At 50.6% G+C, this 14,810-nt stretch overlaps 7 protein-coding genes across 7 annotated transcripts; 3 read left to right on the top strand and 4 right to left on the bottom strand.

Annotated features, from left to right (window-relative positions):
• Positions 1–213: 213 nt before the first annotated feature.
• J7T55_003410 (GIY-YIG catalytic domain-containing protein) lies at positions 214–1,374 on the bottom strand (the record flags this gene model as incomplete). The annotated part of the gene is made up of 1 exon (XM_053143430.1): positions 214–1,374. The coding sequence occupies one exon, from the start codon at positions 1,372–1,374 to the stop codon at positions 214–216; it is 1,161 nt and encodes a 386-aa protein (XP_052993661.1).
• Positions 1,375–1,729: 355 nt separating this feature from the next.
• J7T55_003409 (uncharacterized protein) lies at positions 1,730–2,189 on the top strand (the record flags this gene model as incomplete). Its single annotated transcript, XM_053143429.1, has 3 exons — positions 1,730–1,769; positions 1,842–1,934; positions 1,993–2,189. 3 exons carry the CDS (start codon positions 1,730–1,732, stop codon positions 2,187–2,189), a joined length of 330 nt encoding a protein of 109 aa, XP_052993660.1.
• A 1,024-nt stretch (positions 2,190–3,213) lies between these two features.
• On the top strand, positions 3,214–4,836 carry J7T55_003408 (uncharacterized protein; the record flags this gene model as incomplete). The annotated part of the gene is made up of 2 exons (XM_053143428.1): positions 3,214–3,928; positions 3,986–4,836. The coding sequence occupies 2 exons, from the start codon at positions 3,214–3,216 to the stop codon at positions 4,834–4,836; spliced, it is 1,566 nt and encodes a 521-aa protein (XP_052993659.1).
• Positions 4,837–5,115: 279 nt separating this feature from the next.
• J7T55_003407 (peroxisomal catalase) lies at positions 5,116–6,892 on the bottom strand (the record flags this gene model as incomplete). Its single annotated transcript, XM_053143427.1, has 2 exons — positions 5,116–6,259; positions 6,318–6,892. 2 exons carry the CDS (start codon positions 6,890–6,892, stop codon positions 5,116–5,118), a joined length of 1,719 nt encoding a protein of 572 aa, XP_052993658.1.
• Positions 6,893–8,199: 1,307 nt separating this feature from the next.
• On the top strand, positions 8,200–8,736 carry J7T55_003406 (uncharacterized protein; the record flags this gene model as incomplete). Its single annotated transcript, XM_053143426.1, has 2 exons — positions 8,200–8,557; positions 8,615–8,736. The coding sequence occupies 2 exons, from the start codon at positions 8,200–8,202 to the stop codon at positions 8,734–8,736; spliced, it is 480 nt and encodes a 159-aa protein (XP_052993657.1).
• Positions 8,737–10,902: 2,166 nt separating this feature from the next.
• On the bottom strand, positions 10,903–12,078 carry J7T55_003405 (uncharacterized protein; the record flags this gene model as incomplete). The annotated part of the gene is made up of 2 exons (XM_053143425.1): positions 10,903–11,434; positions 11,501–12,078. 2 exons carry the CDS (start codon positions 12,076–12,078, stop codon positions 10,903–10,905), a joined length of 1,110 nt encoding a protein of 369 aa, XP_052993656.1.
• An 838-nt stretch (positions 12,079–12,916) lies between these two features.
• On the bottom strand, positions 12,917–14,488 carry J7T55_003404 (uncharacterized protein; the record flags this gene model as incomplete). The annotated part of the gene is made up of 1 exon (XM_053143424.1): positions 12,917–14,488. One exon carries the CDS (start codon positions 14,486–14,488, stop codon positions 12,917–12,919), a length of 1,572 nt encoding a protein of 523 aa, XP_052993655.1.
• Positions 14,489–14,810: the final 322 nt, after the last annotated feature.

The following is a 14,810-nucleotide window of genomic DNA, read 5'->3' as shown; positions in this document are numbered from 1 at the left end:
AGATCTTGGGGGCAACGACGTCAACATCACGTTGAGTCCTGATGAATCTGCGAATATGTCAAAATGAAAAAGAGAATTCAAATGCAGTGATAACTCAGCATCGCGTCATCGAAAGAAATGCAATTCATCGCGGGTATCAACATATATCTCCACATTTAGACGTGAGTAATAAGCACAAGAGGACAAGCTACCTAGGTAGCCAAGATTGGTTCCTCAGGTTTGAGCATCAGCTTTGGCTTTAGCTTTTCCTTTTGTTTTGGCCTTCGCCTTAGTCAAGCCAGCAGCGCGTCTGCTCTTCTTCAGAACCTTGTCCACTTCCTTCTGACCCCTGACCCTTAGTGTCATCTCCTTCATCATATCGCCCCATCTCACCGCACCGTCGCACTTTGGGCAGCGGCCCTCCAGTGGTAGGACATTCCCATCGCTGTCACCCTGCTGGTGCAACAGATGTCGGCTCCAGCAGTCCAGGTGCCCCATGCCCTCACACTCGCCGTTGGGACAGATGGCAAACAAGCCCTTGCCGTGTTCGAGGTGTTGGAGGCAGACGACGCAGTTGCCCTCGCGCTCAAAAGTTGTGACATTTTGGCCTTTCTCGAGATATGGCGCCAGCGGCGCGTAATCAAGAGGGAGGGTGTGGATTCCCCATTTCGGGCCCTCCGGCTCTTCCTCATCTCCCTTGGCCTCCTCGTCGCTCTCCTTGTCAACACTATCAGAGGCTGCCCGCTCTGCAGCCTCCTTTTGCCTAGCCTCGGCCCCCACCACCGCAGCCGGCTTGAAATCCGTGACGACCTCCAGGGTCTTTTGCAGCGGTTCCACCCCTGTGCCGGCGAGGTATTTTTCCCACCGTGCATGGACGCCCTGATCAAACATGTGAAGAGTCAGCGGCCACCTCGCGAAGCTGGGCACGCGGAGCAGGAGGTGCACGTTCGACAGGATTGACGCGATGGTGTGCATCGGTCTCTTGGGCTGTCCGTTACGCTTGCGCTGCGTGGAGAACGAGAGGCGGTCTTCGGGGGAAATGTGCAGGGACAGGTGCGGGTTGTTCAGGGCCCATCTGAGAAAACGACGCAAGTTAGCCTCAGAAGCAGAGGAAGCGGGATTTAGGCCGGTATTGGGGACGCAAAAGGACGGTGCGTACTCAAACTTCAGGGCCCCAACCATGCTCGGAAACCCAGACACCACTCCGACCATTTCCCATGGTCGCAGGCTGTTGCGCGACGTCCGCGCCGCACCACCCTTGGCCTTGCCATTGTGCTGGTTCAGGCGTCGCGGGGGGTGGGGCGTCGATCCGATGTAGAGCGAGGCTTGGCGGACGGTGCTGCGCAGGATGTAGACGACGTAGAGGGCAGGTATTGGTTTGGACTGGACAGTCATGGTTGAGTCTGTCGCTACATCTTCGGGGCGGGGTTTGTGGTGAGACCTCGCGCCGTGTTTGTTCACATCTAGGCAGGTCAGACTGCCGTATGGCGGGGTTGGCGCTGATGTCTAGTGCTGGTGTTGATGTTGATGCTGTGCCGCAGGTCGTCGGAGTGATGACGTTAGAAGACTAGGCCCGTGCACAGGAACCCATGCGGCTCGCCTGTGGGGCTCGAATGTTTGGGAGCACGCAGGGTCCAGACCGACCGGGATGGTGGAATATCTGGTGAGGAACTTGGCTTAGAAATCTCGACTTCAGCCACCTTTCGAGGAAGCCATCACCACATCCACATCTACATCTTCAACAGACACAATGGGAGCCGATCACCCAGCTTTCACACTAGCCGGCCTGTGTGAGTACTTGAATCTCTGCACCCTAACCTCTCACAGATCGAGATTATTAACGTGCCTGTCTCGATGACTAGTGGCTGCGGGCGGAACAATGGGATTTGTCAAGGGCGGCTCAAAACCGTCTCTCATCGCAGGCGTTGGATTGGGCGCTTCATACGGCGTCGCGGGTATGACATCTTCTGCCATTGACCCTCTATTTATGCTGGTGTTAACGATACCTCGCAGGCTACCTCCTCAAGGAGAACAAGGATTACGGCTCAGAGCTTGCACTTGGAAGCAGTGTTACTCTGCTCGGCGCGGCAACAAGCAGATGTATTAAGACCAAGTTCAGGGCTCCTGTGCCACTTGGTCTCTTTGCTACAGGAGGGTTGGCCACATGGTACTTCTTTAAGAAGTACAGAGAGTTCAACTACGGTGTTTAAGGAAACCCTCTCGGCTCAAGTGGCCAGCAACATGCTCATCTCCGCTCTTCATCACGAGATATCTCTGGTGTCTAGATATCACGAAATTCAGTAAATTGTACAAACACACTCCCACCAATTTGCAGACATCCTCTGACCCTGGCGAGGGTGTTGTGGTGCAAAGCAATCAAGGCTTGCTTCACATTCAAATCCAGAACTCAAACTGCAGTCAAAAGGGATCTGTGGTCAACGAATGATGGCCGAAATAGTTGTGTGAGTTGTAGTATTAAACATGTCTACGCAATAACTTCTTTGTTTTAGGCCATCTCACAAGAAGGCTCTGCAGCTAGTCCTCAATTGATCTCAATATACGCCTTTCATTCATCCAAGTACACCTGAAGACTATTCATCTATTTATTTGTGCGGGTTTTGTCAGATTTTGGGAGTGCAGAAACGGTTCATGTTCGGAGGCATCAACAAGATGCGCTGACGGTGTCCGTGGACGGAGGTGTCGAAGCAGGCTCTATATTTATTCGTTTTACCTAAACATGGAATGAAATTAACCCTCGGAACAGCTCGCTCGCATCTCTCTTACCAATCTGTGTATAACCCGACTAGGGTATGCAAGATGAAGAAGAGTGAGCTGCGATGGATCTAGCGCCGGTCGGGGATTCCGGCCTACACATCATCTGTCCTACAGGTAAAGCATGTGATATTCAGACGCTGTGCTCTTGGCAAACAACTTTGTGCATCTTCCCAATATATTTCAGTTGGGCTGAACCCTTCTTGTTTGCCTTGCATGCCTTGCATATATCCAAAACTGGGAAGCCAATCGATGCCGCCACTCTTAGCAAATTGCGGGGACGAGCGGGAGGCATCTCTCCAAAGCCGTACGAAAAAGCACGCTTTTTCACAGCCTCCAATCTACATCATTGAGCACTCGTTTTAAGGAATCGGTCCCCGCTTTACTTAACTTCCCTTTAGTTAAGTTCAACCTATAACCCCAAATGGAGATACCGAGAGCCTCGAGACATATCAATCAAAGATGACACAGGCTCAGCTCCATGCCACTTCACCATTCGAGAGAGCCCCGGATGAAGTCCTAAACGAGATATTCATGCATATCGCCACGGAGTATCCAGAAAATAGTGACTGCGGCCTTCTCACTTGGCCGTACGGCCCTCATCCTCTACTACCCGTGGTGCAGGTCAACAAGCGATTCAACGCTGTCGCCAGTCCTCTCCTTGTCCTCAACTGGCGTTTGAGACCGACGGATAGAAATGGAGCCAAATTTGTGCTGCATCTTCTGAAACACCCATATCTGCGCTCCCAGGTGAAGTCCCTGGCTCTGAATGTGCTCTCGTTCGAACGAGCGCTGCAAGGCGACGACCCCGCCCCACCATATAACAGGTGGCCTCAAAGCTATTGTTCTACAGAGGAAGTCGAGCTGCTCGTCCAATCTGCTGAGAGAATATATCCTCCCCTGGCAGATTGGAGGGGTGACGATGTAGGACTTTCCTGGACAGGCCAAATTGCACAAAGATCTCCAGGCGCGATAGCCGCTCTGGCGGTGGCGTGGGCAACAGAGCTTTCAACGCTTGACTTGACGTTGGACTTTTGGGCTTCGGGAGAGCCCGACCCGTGGTTAATTCGGCTGGTGAAAATGGTAGTGGGCGTGCTGTCGGCACCTGAAGGTCTAGATCGCGACCTTCCATCACCCGCCATGTTCACTAAGCTGCGTTGCGTGTCGCTGGGTCACTGTATGTAGGATTGTATCCCTTCCTGCGGGCTCGAAAATAGTAGCTAACACGTTTTAGGGGATACTGAGGGATCCATGGATGGTCGTATTGCGGCGCCCTTCTTCCGCCTCCCAGGCCTGCGAGTGTTCAGGGCCTATGCGATGGAGGCTGCCGGACTGACCCTCGACGAGGCCGACCCTTCAGGCTCGGGTACTGCAATACAGCCGCTAGCAGACCAACTATTTCCCAACGGGACGTCAGATGTCGAAGAACTCCATATAAACCGGTCTTTCATAACCGATAACGGAATCAGGGTTCTGACGAGAGCGTGCAGGCGCCTCCGCGTGTTCATCCTCCAGTGGGGCGGTTCCCTCGTGTCAGAAGAGGAGTCCGAATTCTCCAGTGAATCCATTGCCAACGCAATTAGCCTACATGCCGACTCATTGGAAGAAGTCTGGATCGATTGCTATGAGGATTTATGGGTGCAATATTGTGATAATGCTGATCCGGGGAGCCTGGGAGACTGCCTCGTCCATTGCAACAAGCTGAAGCACCTCGCCATCGACCTCGTGGTGCTATACGGGCTCGATGATTACGACCAGAATTGCGCCAGCCAACCTCTGTCAAAAGTTCTGCCCCCGAGCCTTATCAGCCTGAGGCTTGCTTTTGAGCCAGCGTCAGCAGGGGATCAGGTCACCCAAGAAAATTTGGTGGACCTTCTTCGCGAATGTGGCCCCAAAGGACGCTTCCCAAGCCTCAAGAATCTTGACCTCACCAGATGTATGAATGAGACCGAAGACTATCAGGATCTTTTGGCTCTGGCTCAAGAAGCTGGAGTCGATTTAATGCTGCGGATTAGATCAGCTGGCTCGGTCGTTCCTCTGCATACATCCACAACAGCAGGATCAACTACTACTGTCGGGTTCTAGTAGTTCAGAAGAGGCGTGTAGAACATCGGCCAACATTCCAGTTGTTGATCATCGCTCCGCTCTGGAACGCGATCGTCCTGGAGTCATTGTAGGCTCAACATGACGTATACACTCCCCACTTGGGCAAGCACAACACAAACATCATTTTTGGTGAGTACTGAAAACTTCTTATTTTAATGAATATCGATCCCTTACAAAATATTTCAGAAAATAAAATACGCTTCAAAACACGGATTTTGGTATAAATGGATAAATTTCTATTCTCTCGCGATTTCAGCTTTAGTGGCCATTGGCACCATTCTCAACCTTGTGCGTTCCGAAAACAGGTGCACCGTTATTCTTGGTCACACTTTGGCCCTTCGTAACATCAATGCCATTCGCATACCTGAGCTTCTTGTCGGCAGCCATACCGTTGTGTGTACCATTAAAGCTGAGGTTCGCGATGCCATCATAGCCTTGGATGCCCGTCGCCTTCTCCAGACGCGTGGCAATATCAGGGTCGACCTCACGGAAGATGGCAATCTGCCTCTTGATGAACTCCTTCTCCTTGCAAGCCTCCATCTTGCCCGAGACGTTGGAGATGAAACGCTCACGCGCGGGCTCATCAAAGACCTTTTGCCACAGGGTGCGAGGTGCATTGAAGTCCTCTGGTCGAATCTCAGACAGGAAGGTGATAGCCTCGCCCGTAAAATGACCATGCGTCTTATCCAGGTCGACGGTACGAGCACGGAACTTGATCGGGTCGATGGACGAGAGATAGTTTGGCCTGGCACCCTGGTTGAAGATAGCCATGGGACCGTCTCTCTGGAAGTTTCCGAACTTGTATCCTGTTCTTGGGGCGTTGACCGGCAACTGCTGGTAGTTGACCCCGATGCGGTGACGGTGTGTGTCAGGGTAAGAGAACAGTCTGCTCTGCAAGACCGGGTCGGCACTAGGCTCAATGCCTGGAGGCATGTGAGAGGGGTTGAATGCAACCTGCTCAACCTCGGCGAAGTAGTTGACGGCATTCTCGTTCAAAGTAAACTCTCCAATCTTGGTGAGAGGGAACTGCTTCTGTGGCCAAACGTGGGTCAAGTCGAAGACATTGATCTTCTCCTTCTCCCAGAGCTCTTCGGCCTCCTTGGGAGTCATTGTCTGGACCTCGACAGACCATTTCGGATAATCACCTTTTGCGATCGCTTCGTAAAGATCTTTCTGACTGTAATCTGGCGACTTTGAGGCCGAATCCTCCTGCGTAATGAATTTGACTCCTTGTTGGGACTTGAAGTGAATCTGGACGTAGACCCATTCGCCTTCCTTATTGACGAACTTCACCGTGTGCCCAACATATCCGTGCATAAAGCGATAACCATCAGGAATACCGCGGTCACCCATAAGAATCATCACTTGGTGAATTGACTCTGGGTTATTGCAAAGATAGTCCCTACACTTTGATATTAGTCATTTCAGATGCATAAGGACAGTAGAAAGGAAGAACGAACCAGAACATGGTCGAGTCGTCCGCATGCGTAAGATGGGTTGATGGATCCCGCTTCTGGGTGTGGATGAAGTGTGGAAATTTTGCCGGGTCTCTCAAAAAGAAGACGGGCGTGTTATTTGCAACAGCGTCCCAGTTACCATCCTCTGTTCTGAACTTGACGGAGAAACCCCTAGGGTCACGAGCACAGTCGTGCGAGCCCGACTCTCCACCGACTGTCGAGAAGCGCACTGTGACCGGGCATTTCTTTCCTTTCTCGGAGAAGATGTCGGCGGCGGTCAAGCCGGGGACGGGGTTGGTGCATTCGAAGAAGCCGTGTGCACCACTTCCCTTCGCATGCACCACTCTCTCAGGAATCCTCTCGCGGTCGAAGTGGGAAAGAAGATCAATGAGATGAAAATCCTGTAGGAGGAGAGGGCCGTTCTCGCCCACTCTCTGAGTCTCGTATGGGTGAGGCATCGGGGCGCCATTGGAAGTAGCATAAAGTGCGTCTTTGGAGGACATCTTTCGGTCGCTCTCATACGCAGTAAATTGACTGGCAATATGCCCTGCAAAGCTGGTATCTGCTGAGGGTGCCATGTTGAGGGTCTGTTTGACTGTTTCGATGGGTTGTGCAATAACTTTCTGGACTGTATCCATCGGCTCTGGTCTTTTGATATCGAGAACTTGGAGAAAATGGGCAAATGCGCAAGCACAGGAAGCGATGAAGCTTATATGCAATCAGTCTCTATTTTGCCTTGACCAACCTGGCCAGTCAAGCTACCGTAATTATTCATTACCAAACAAACTCGCCAAAGTGTTGCCATGACGTCCAAGAGTCTATGACGAGCTTCAGGGTGGCAGCAGTTCTTCCATTTCATAATTACTTAGCCTACTCTGGCAAGCTAGCGATACCGCAACCCACGGAGCAAAAGCTCCACCTAAAAAGTTGCCATTCGCTTTTTCTGGATGGGAATTTGGAAAAATCCCATCGAAGGGAACAGGGTCTGATGGGTGTGGCGTTCGGTAAGGGACTTGGTGATTGGCTGCAGATGCCATCTAGCGTCGATCTTCCATAGTCATTACCGCTGATGATGTGTTCGGGGACTGGCATTTGTTAGCAGATCTAGCGTTAGTTACACTCGACCCCTTTGTCCTAGCTTCTGACTTGAGATCTTTTCCATGTGTATCAAAACACCGTACTTGCTATCAGGTTCTTTTCAATGTTCGGAAGATTGATAACCCTCGCTTGGTTGGCCAGACTCGTCATAATTGCCACTCAAACGTTTCGTAAATACAGTGTGCTTATTCCTAGATTAGCACGCAGCACGCAGAAATTGATTGCTAATGAAGAGCTCAGGCACCGTGGGACTCGTTGGTTTTTAGCAGGGACTAGCCGCCTGGACGCGTTGCCTCTACAACCGTTTGCCACCGAAATGTCTCTGAAACTATCAAAGTGTCTGAGTGAACCTTAGCAATCTGTATGTGGCTAGTTCACTTTCTACCATCTACGGAGTGGTTCGTCTGGTAATGAAGCGGTTGGCCCCACTAAATAGGCATAACGAGGCACAGATAGCCTTGCTATTACTTTGGACGCAGTGTGATATGCAGAGCATCAAAGGAGCGTTGAGTCTGGTTACACATTAATTAATTATAGGAAATGCGAGTCGAAGGATCCGAGTAGGAGTAGAGGAGGCGCAGATGTACTGGGATACGTGTGTACTGTCTGAGCTGCCGGCCAGGCAGCTAACAATTGACTGCGGCCGGATGGTCTGATGTCAGCAACACTGGTAAATCAGCAAAACACAATTTTGTCAAGATCTCTTTTCGAATCATTTGTAGAATAATTTTCATTTCAGTAATATTGCATTTGACTTCTGGATCAACTCATCAGAAATATTGACAGAATGGACGCCGCCGGGACTACGCCAGACGAAACAACTAGTCTCCTTAGAAATCAGAATGATTCAGTCAGAGGCAGGGACGACAGCAGCTCACCCGTTCGCAGGCAAAGACTCCTGCAGAAGAATGTTGTCCTCCTCATTCTTGTTTCAATCCTTCTTCAGGCCCACTTGATCTTTTTCAGCAACGCTTCAACAGAGCTCAAAATACGACGGATTTGCTATAAACACACAAAACACCACCACCCTGATAGGATTGGGCCCGGCGGGAAATTAGCCTGGTTTCATTGTCATCTCGAAGAACCTGTAACGCAACCGTTCTTGGAGCTGGTGAAATGGGAGAAGCTGCTAGCATTCATTATCCGTGAGTTGTTTTGCTCGCCTGTCCATCTGAGCTAACGAATTCTGCGTTCTGCTGCAGTGCTCCTTGTGGTTGTTCCTTATGGGAAATTCGCCGACTTTCGTGGCAAGAAGAAGGTCATAACTCTGGCCCTGGTCGGTCAGCTATTCTCGTGCCTTTGGACCGTTGCCGTAGGTTCGTGAACCCCTGATCACCTCATCGCTCATCTGCATAGGTATTACCTAGGTACTCCAGTTTTCTGAATTTTTCCGCTGCAGTCTCGTTTCCTGCTTTGCTTCCCTTGGAACTCACTTGGATTGCTCCGGCCTTTTGGCTCATTGGCGGGGGCTGTTCCTTGGCAATGACTCTGATATATCTCCTTGCATCAGAAAGTCTCCACGAAGAACAAAGGTAAGTTGATCCGACTTACCCATTGGATCAAAATACAGGCAGATGCTCATGTTGTACACAGAAGCCAACTTTATTTCTCGTTTTATGGAGCCTTTCTTGTGACTGAGGCTATCATTCCATTCATTCAAATTGAGGCACTCGTCGTCGATACGCCACTAGTCTACCTCAATGTTTTATTATCATTAGTCTTTCTTGGAAGCTGCTTTGTGGTTTTTAGATACGTGGATGAGCCCTCTGTGATAGAGGACTCACGACGCTTAGAAGACATAGAGTCGACTTTATCAAATCATTCCAGGGAAATACCGGGTTTGCCAGATCAGGCCGCTGGACAAACAGGCCTCCTTTGGCTTCTGAGGTCACGGCAAATCTTATTCTTTCTAGTCGTCTTCACTTTGCCTGCATTTGCGGGAATTGCCTTGCAGGCATCCACGACTTACTTATGGGTCACCCGTCCCTCTGACCAGGACCGACAGCAAGTTCCTCTGTCCCTTCTGCCCGGCGGAATTATTAGGTTCCTTCTCTTTGTATTCATCGTCCCGCGGGCTATATTTTTTGTACAAAAACGCTTTGGAATCTCCAGTCCTGGCGTAGATACATGGATTATCCGTGGCAGTCTTCTACACCTTGCCATAAGCGGCGCACTCATAACGTCGGTCTCGACTTTTGTATCGCGAATGATTGGTGAGTAGTTACTCAAGACTCCGCGGACTATAGAATAATTTTGCTGATGATTACAGCATACATCATCTTCGTCATAGGCTTGGGCTTACGAACATCATTGTTGTCATATATCACATGTCTTGCACGACCAGGACTCCGTGGGCGACTTTACGGCATGATCCAGATTGCAGAGATGCTGGGGCAGCTCATAGCGTGGCCTATTTTGCAAGACTTTTGGGCCAGGACTGGAAATAAAGAAGATCCGTGGCTGGCTTTGCCATTTGTTATTATGTCGGTAAGTGGCTCCAATATTTTCGCGACTCAAAAGCTTGGTCTGATAAGCACACAGGTCACAAGTCTATGTGCCTTGGCGGGGGTCATGCTTCCACAAGCTGGTCTCACACATTCCTGGAGAAGCTTTTTTACGGCCAGCTGAATAGAAGTTGTTTGGGCTGCTTGAGCTAGAAATCTTAGTGTGATATGAGAGGGTTTACCGTTGGGTGGTGTTACCTAGGGGGGGTGGGTAGAAGACGTGAAAACCAGACAATTGCGGGCGGCATTCGAGATTCATCAAGCATTCAAGTGGATTATAAGTGGTCATTTTAGGTATTTTTATGAGACCTTGAAACAATTACCATCCTACGTACGTGGAGATCTCGGCCAAAGAGCATGGCGTACCCAAGCCTGAGAAAGGAAAGTCAGTAAGATATTGTTCAAGAGGTCCATCATCGCCCCGACTTCGGAACTCATAATATTCGTAATAGAAACCGAAAAATTGCTTTCTTAAATCCTGCCATTTTGTAAGATAGATCACTTTATCGAAGCGCCTTGTCACAGGTGCGCCTGGTGCCGCCCTGGCCTCGTCAATCCATGCCATTAGCGAGCGAATCGGATACATTGCAGTCACGAAAGATGATGGCATCCAATAATAAACAATACTGTTGTCACACAGTATAAGACCTGCGCAAGAGCCCGTAAAGGACTTCATTTGTGAATTTTCTCAATCGTCACTAGAAGCGCAAGATTGTCATTCAACTTCTGCCAAGCCTCAGACTCTCTACCTACGCGGAGTCGGTTAAAGAATCCTGAATGGCGCGAATCATATCCAGATGCCTTGCCATCGTCGGCTGGCCAAAAGTCCGGCAATTCCGAACTTCCCGGACACGGCGAGCCCACCCCGTTGAACATGATCCTTTGCATGGTGAATGCCTTCTGATCCGACGTCATTCGTTTCTGGAGATCATTCCATAGATGTTGCGCAAGTTTACAAGAGGATACTAAGCCGGTGGCATTCTCACTCAAGCCCAAGCTCTGTGTCTGCCCCTGACGATGAGAAGTCGTGGGTCCAGAGAACCAGGGGACTTCTTCCTGTTGACTCCCCGCGTGCTGTAGAGACCTTGTTCATCTGCGTCCTCCCAGGGGTAGTTCTTGAAAGGCCAAGAGCTGCTCAGTTGGCTCAAGAACCGGGGCGACAACTTCAGACCGCGAAGGACTGTCTTAGCAGCAGGGGTAGGTTGGAACTCTTGGCCGTTCGACGTGTTGACCAATTTCCCGACAATTTCGTCCTGGAGCTTCTCGTTGCGTACCCTTCTCATCATTAAATGGTGCAAGACCTTGACCAGCATCTTGAACTGAGGATGGCGGGCGTGAGTTGGATGTTGGTCGAGATGGCGGCCCAGCTGAAGAAAACAATCGTAAACGACACCGCATCGAATTACGGGTATAATTTTCAGTTCTCTGGGCAGGAAGAACCTGTTGAAGACATCCAGGAAGCGAGGGTCGCCATTGAAAAGCCGACCGATGAAGACAGCGAAGTGAGTGGGGTGGATGCTTTTGAATGTAGTCTGAATTAGCAAGGTGACGCCAAGGAGAAGTCATAGGCTCGGATTGCCTTACAATCCTCGGCTATTGAGGTCCATGATACATGAGAAGCTAACAGCACGGAAAAAGTAGGCAGCGGGGCTCAAAAGTCCACGCTTGAATTCCACTTCCATGTGCTTTTCTGCGTTAATGTTGCTGACAAACTGGCTGCCTGGCGAGGCGCCGACGTATCGTGGAAAAAAGGTGTTTCTGCAAAACTTGTCATCGGGAGAGGAATCACTCTCAGCCATTTGCCCTGGATTCTGAACCATCCAAGAATATGGAAGGCGAGTTGGATCAACAGCCGAAGGCTTAGGAATCTGGCCAAAGACGGAAACACGGTCGCTGGGATCACATATGACGCACGATTCCTTGTTTGCCACTTCTTCGTCCAGTTTGTGGTCAAAAGCTTCAGGGAAACGATCAAATATTGGGGCCGACTCGTTTGGCCAATTGATGGGGGCCAGATCAATGTCCGCAAAGTCGTGGTCCGAAGGCACCGAGAATACCTCTGGAGATTGCTCAAAAACGGCGAGTGTGTGGCTTATGTTGTTGTCTGGAATCTCGATGTCGTCAAGGTCTACGCCGAGAATTTCCCAGTCGACGGCTTCCATCTTATAGAATTGCAATATCAGTACGAGACTACCTCAGCAAGGGGGAGGGGTGGCAACCACGGTCGAACAAACACGCAGGATTGTCAACGCCGGTGTGTCGCATTATGTGAAAAATACTGACCTTACATGCTTTTCATTCCGTCACTCTCACACGCGCTGTCTCTGATCGATGGAAAGGGCAAGGGTTCCTCTCCGATGCATAGGTTGACCCAATGTACCAGGTAAACGCCAGATGTTTTCCCGCAATCTGGCAACCAGGTGTGTCTGGAAGTGAATCAAGGAGCAGAAACGGACACAATACTGACGGCTGAGTGAACGTGAAGGAGAAGAAAAGGAGTCTCGATCGGTTGATACAACGCTCAGATGAGATTCGCTGTGGCTCAAGGAAGGCTTTCCTGTGAGTGTGGTTGTGTGCAAGGCACCACATGCCAATCCAGAGCGGCTTGCTCTGTCTGACTCCATCTTCCCAAGTTGACGCGACAAATATCAAAATACCTTTCACTCGAAGTTGCGATCAGACATCAACAGACAGGGACAGCAGGTAGACCCGAAAGTTTATAGATGCTATCCACGCCTCGGTGCATAAAGGTTTTCCCAAAACTAAACATGAAAGGGACCAGTACAAAAGCGAGAAAACATGTATGAAGGGAGATCTTGACGCCTACAAGGCTCACATGAAGTAAGAGGGGCAGCTTGAGACTCCATTGGTCTATCTGATGCAAAGTGAGTACGATTTACTCGAGTATCTCGACCTACAACGTTTTCATCTTCTTTGTTCTGTGTCTTTCGCAGCCTCACTGCAAGCTTCAATGAAATTGACTTCCGAGCCTGCAACTCCTCAGAGCAGACCTTGCTTTTGCAGATCATAATACACCTTCTCCGGCATGACGTTACCTTCAGCATCTTCCATTTGGACGATGCTGCCATCCTCGATCTTGTTCCCTTTCTTGTCACGCTGCCTCTTGTCCCAAAGCTTCAGCGCTTCCTCGATTCCTGTGATATCTCGGAAAAGATGAGTGTCGTTGATACCAAGCCGTTTCAACCCATAAATATGTCTTGCCTCGTTGAAATGCTTCTCGAAGGCACGACGACCCATGTAGACGAAGTTTCCGCAGATCTCGCAAGGGAATTCCACCCCCAAGCCATGTAGACGGTACAGCCAGAATGGGATCGGTTTGCCGTCCCAGGCCAACGGCAACTTCAGAGGATTGTATATCTTTTCTTCACCGTCCTCGCCCTCGGCGTCAGCCGTGTCGTCGATCTGCTGTGGCTGCTCCGCCATGCTGAACAGATTGTCGAGTTCTTGTTGCCTTTCCCTCTCCGTCATTCCTTGCCGCCGCTCCACATTTACCCGAGTGTCTTCTCGCTCAGTGCTCATTGCGCTGGCTAGGCGCTTCACTCTGAATTCCCGCTCCGCGACGGCACGCTCCTTCATTCTTGTCGCAGAGAGTCTCCCAGAAGGTGCTGCAGTATCTGTGGAACCTTGCTGTCTCTGTGCTAGAGCCTCTGCTGCTTTGACATGCTTTCGGCCGTTCAAATGCCCTTTATAGACATTCTCGTTTTTGAACTCCTTCTCACAGGCGTCGCACCACACAGCATCAGCAGTGCTTAATTCCTTTGCTGATGATGTGGAAGCACCTGACTCGTTTGCCCAGCCCTCTACCTCATCTTTCTCCCACGCCGCTTCGAATTCTTTGTCGAAGGATTCAAGTACCTTGCTCACGTTTTCCAACGGCCGTGTACGGCGCATGAAAGTTTCCAAGTATTCTGCCAGCCCTCCAACGTACTTGAAGTATTGATCCGTCAATTTGTCTGCCCTCTTGACACCGCCATGGCCCGGTGCAAAGTTGTCGAATATCTGAAGGTATTGCAGGTAACCGAGACGCTTGACGTTGGGTAGATTGATGTATGCCTCGTGGCACGCGTGTAGGTCGAAGTATCGTCCGTAGGCCTCCTCGCCAGAGAACATGGAATCGACAAGGGAGGGGAGGGGCTCGCTGTCTCCTGTCTTGCGCTGACGATATCGGATCTCGGAATTCTCAGCCTGCTCGTTGGGATATCGTGCGTGATGCTCCCTGACGTCGTTCACCTGTTTGTAGAACTCTTCGAAGGGGTCACCGCTGCCAATCTGCAGGACCTCTTTGGATCGGAGGCCATTAGCATCACGATACAAAGACAACATCTCTGCGGATTGCTTCTGTATCTGGTCAAGGAGCTGAGATACCTCATGGTCTCGGTTCAGGCGATCGCGGATCTGTTTCGTGGGGGCCTTGATCAGCTGTGTCCATGAATTTGGGGCGGGAAGAGGACTACCACGTACCACCTTGGGCTCCTCGCCAATGCGATCTGCGACGCCTTGCTCGAGGCGCTCGAGGTCCTCGGCAATATAGCGCTGTTCCTCCAGCAGCATTTTGATGTCTGTGTGCCACAGGCGGAGAGTATGTCAGTTTCAGCGGCCCGGTCAACGCACTGGTTCTCAAGCTAAAGACGAACAAGTTCGCTTGTGATTTTGTCGCAACTCTTGAAGTTGTTATGGGAGCACGGGCCAGCCAGCCCAGCTCCGATAAGATAAGGTCCCGCGATTCTGACAACCCCTGCATGAATTTGCTTCTTAGCCTGCCCGCCTGCAGGTGTGTATTCCAGCTTGACTTTCGACTTCATTCCTTACTTTGCGCCGAATTCATCAACAAGTCAACGACACAAACGAACCAAACCCAGTTGATTGAAGCACC

This window comes from Diaporthe amygdali (genome assembly GCF_026229845.1).
Source record: "Diaporthe amygdali strain CAA958 chromosome Unknown NODE_14_length_1008325_cov_65_372321, whole genome shotgun sequence".
Lineage (NCBI taxonomy): Eukaryota > Fungi > Ascomycota > Sordariomycetes > Diaporthales > Diaporthaceae > Diaporthe > Diaporthe amygdali.
The sequence above is the reverse complement of the archived record's forward strand: the minus strand, read 5'-3'. Positions and strand labels throughout refer to the sequence as shown.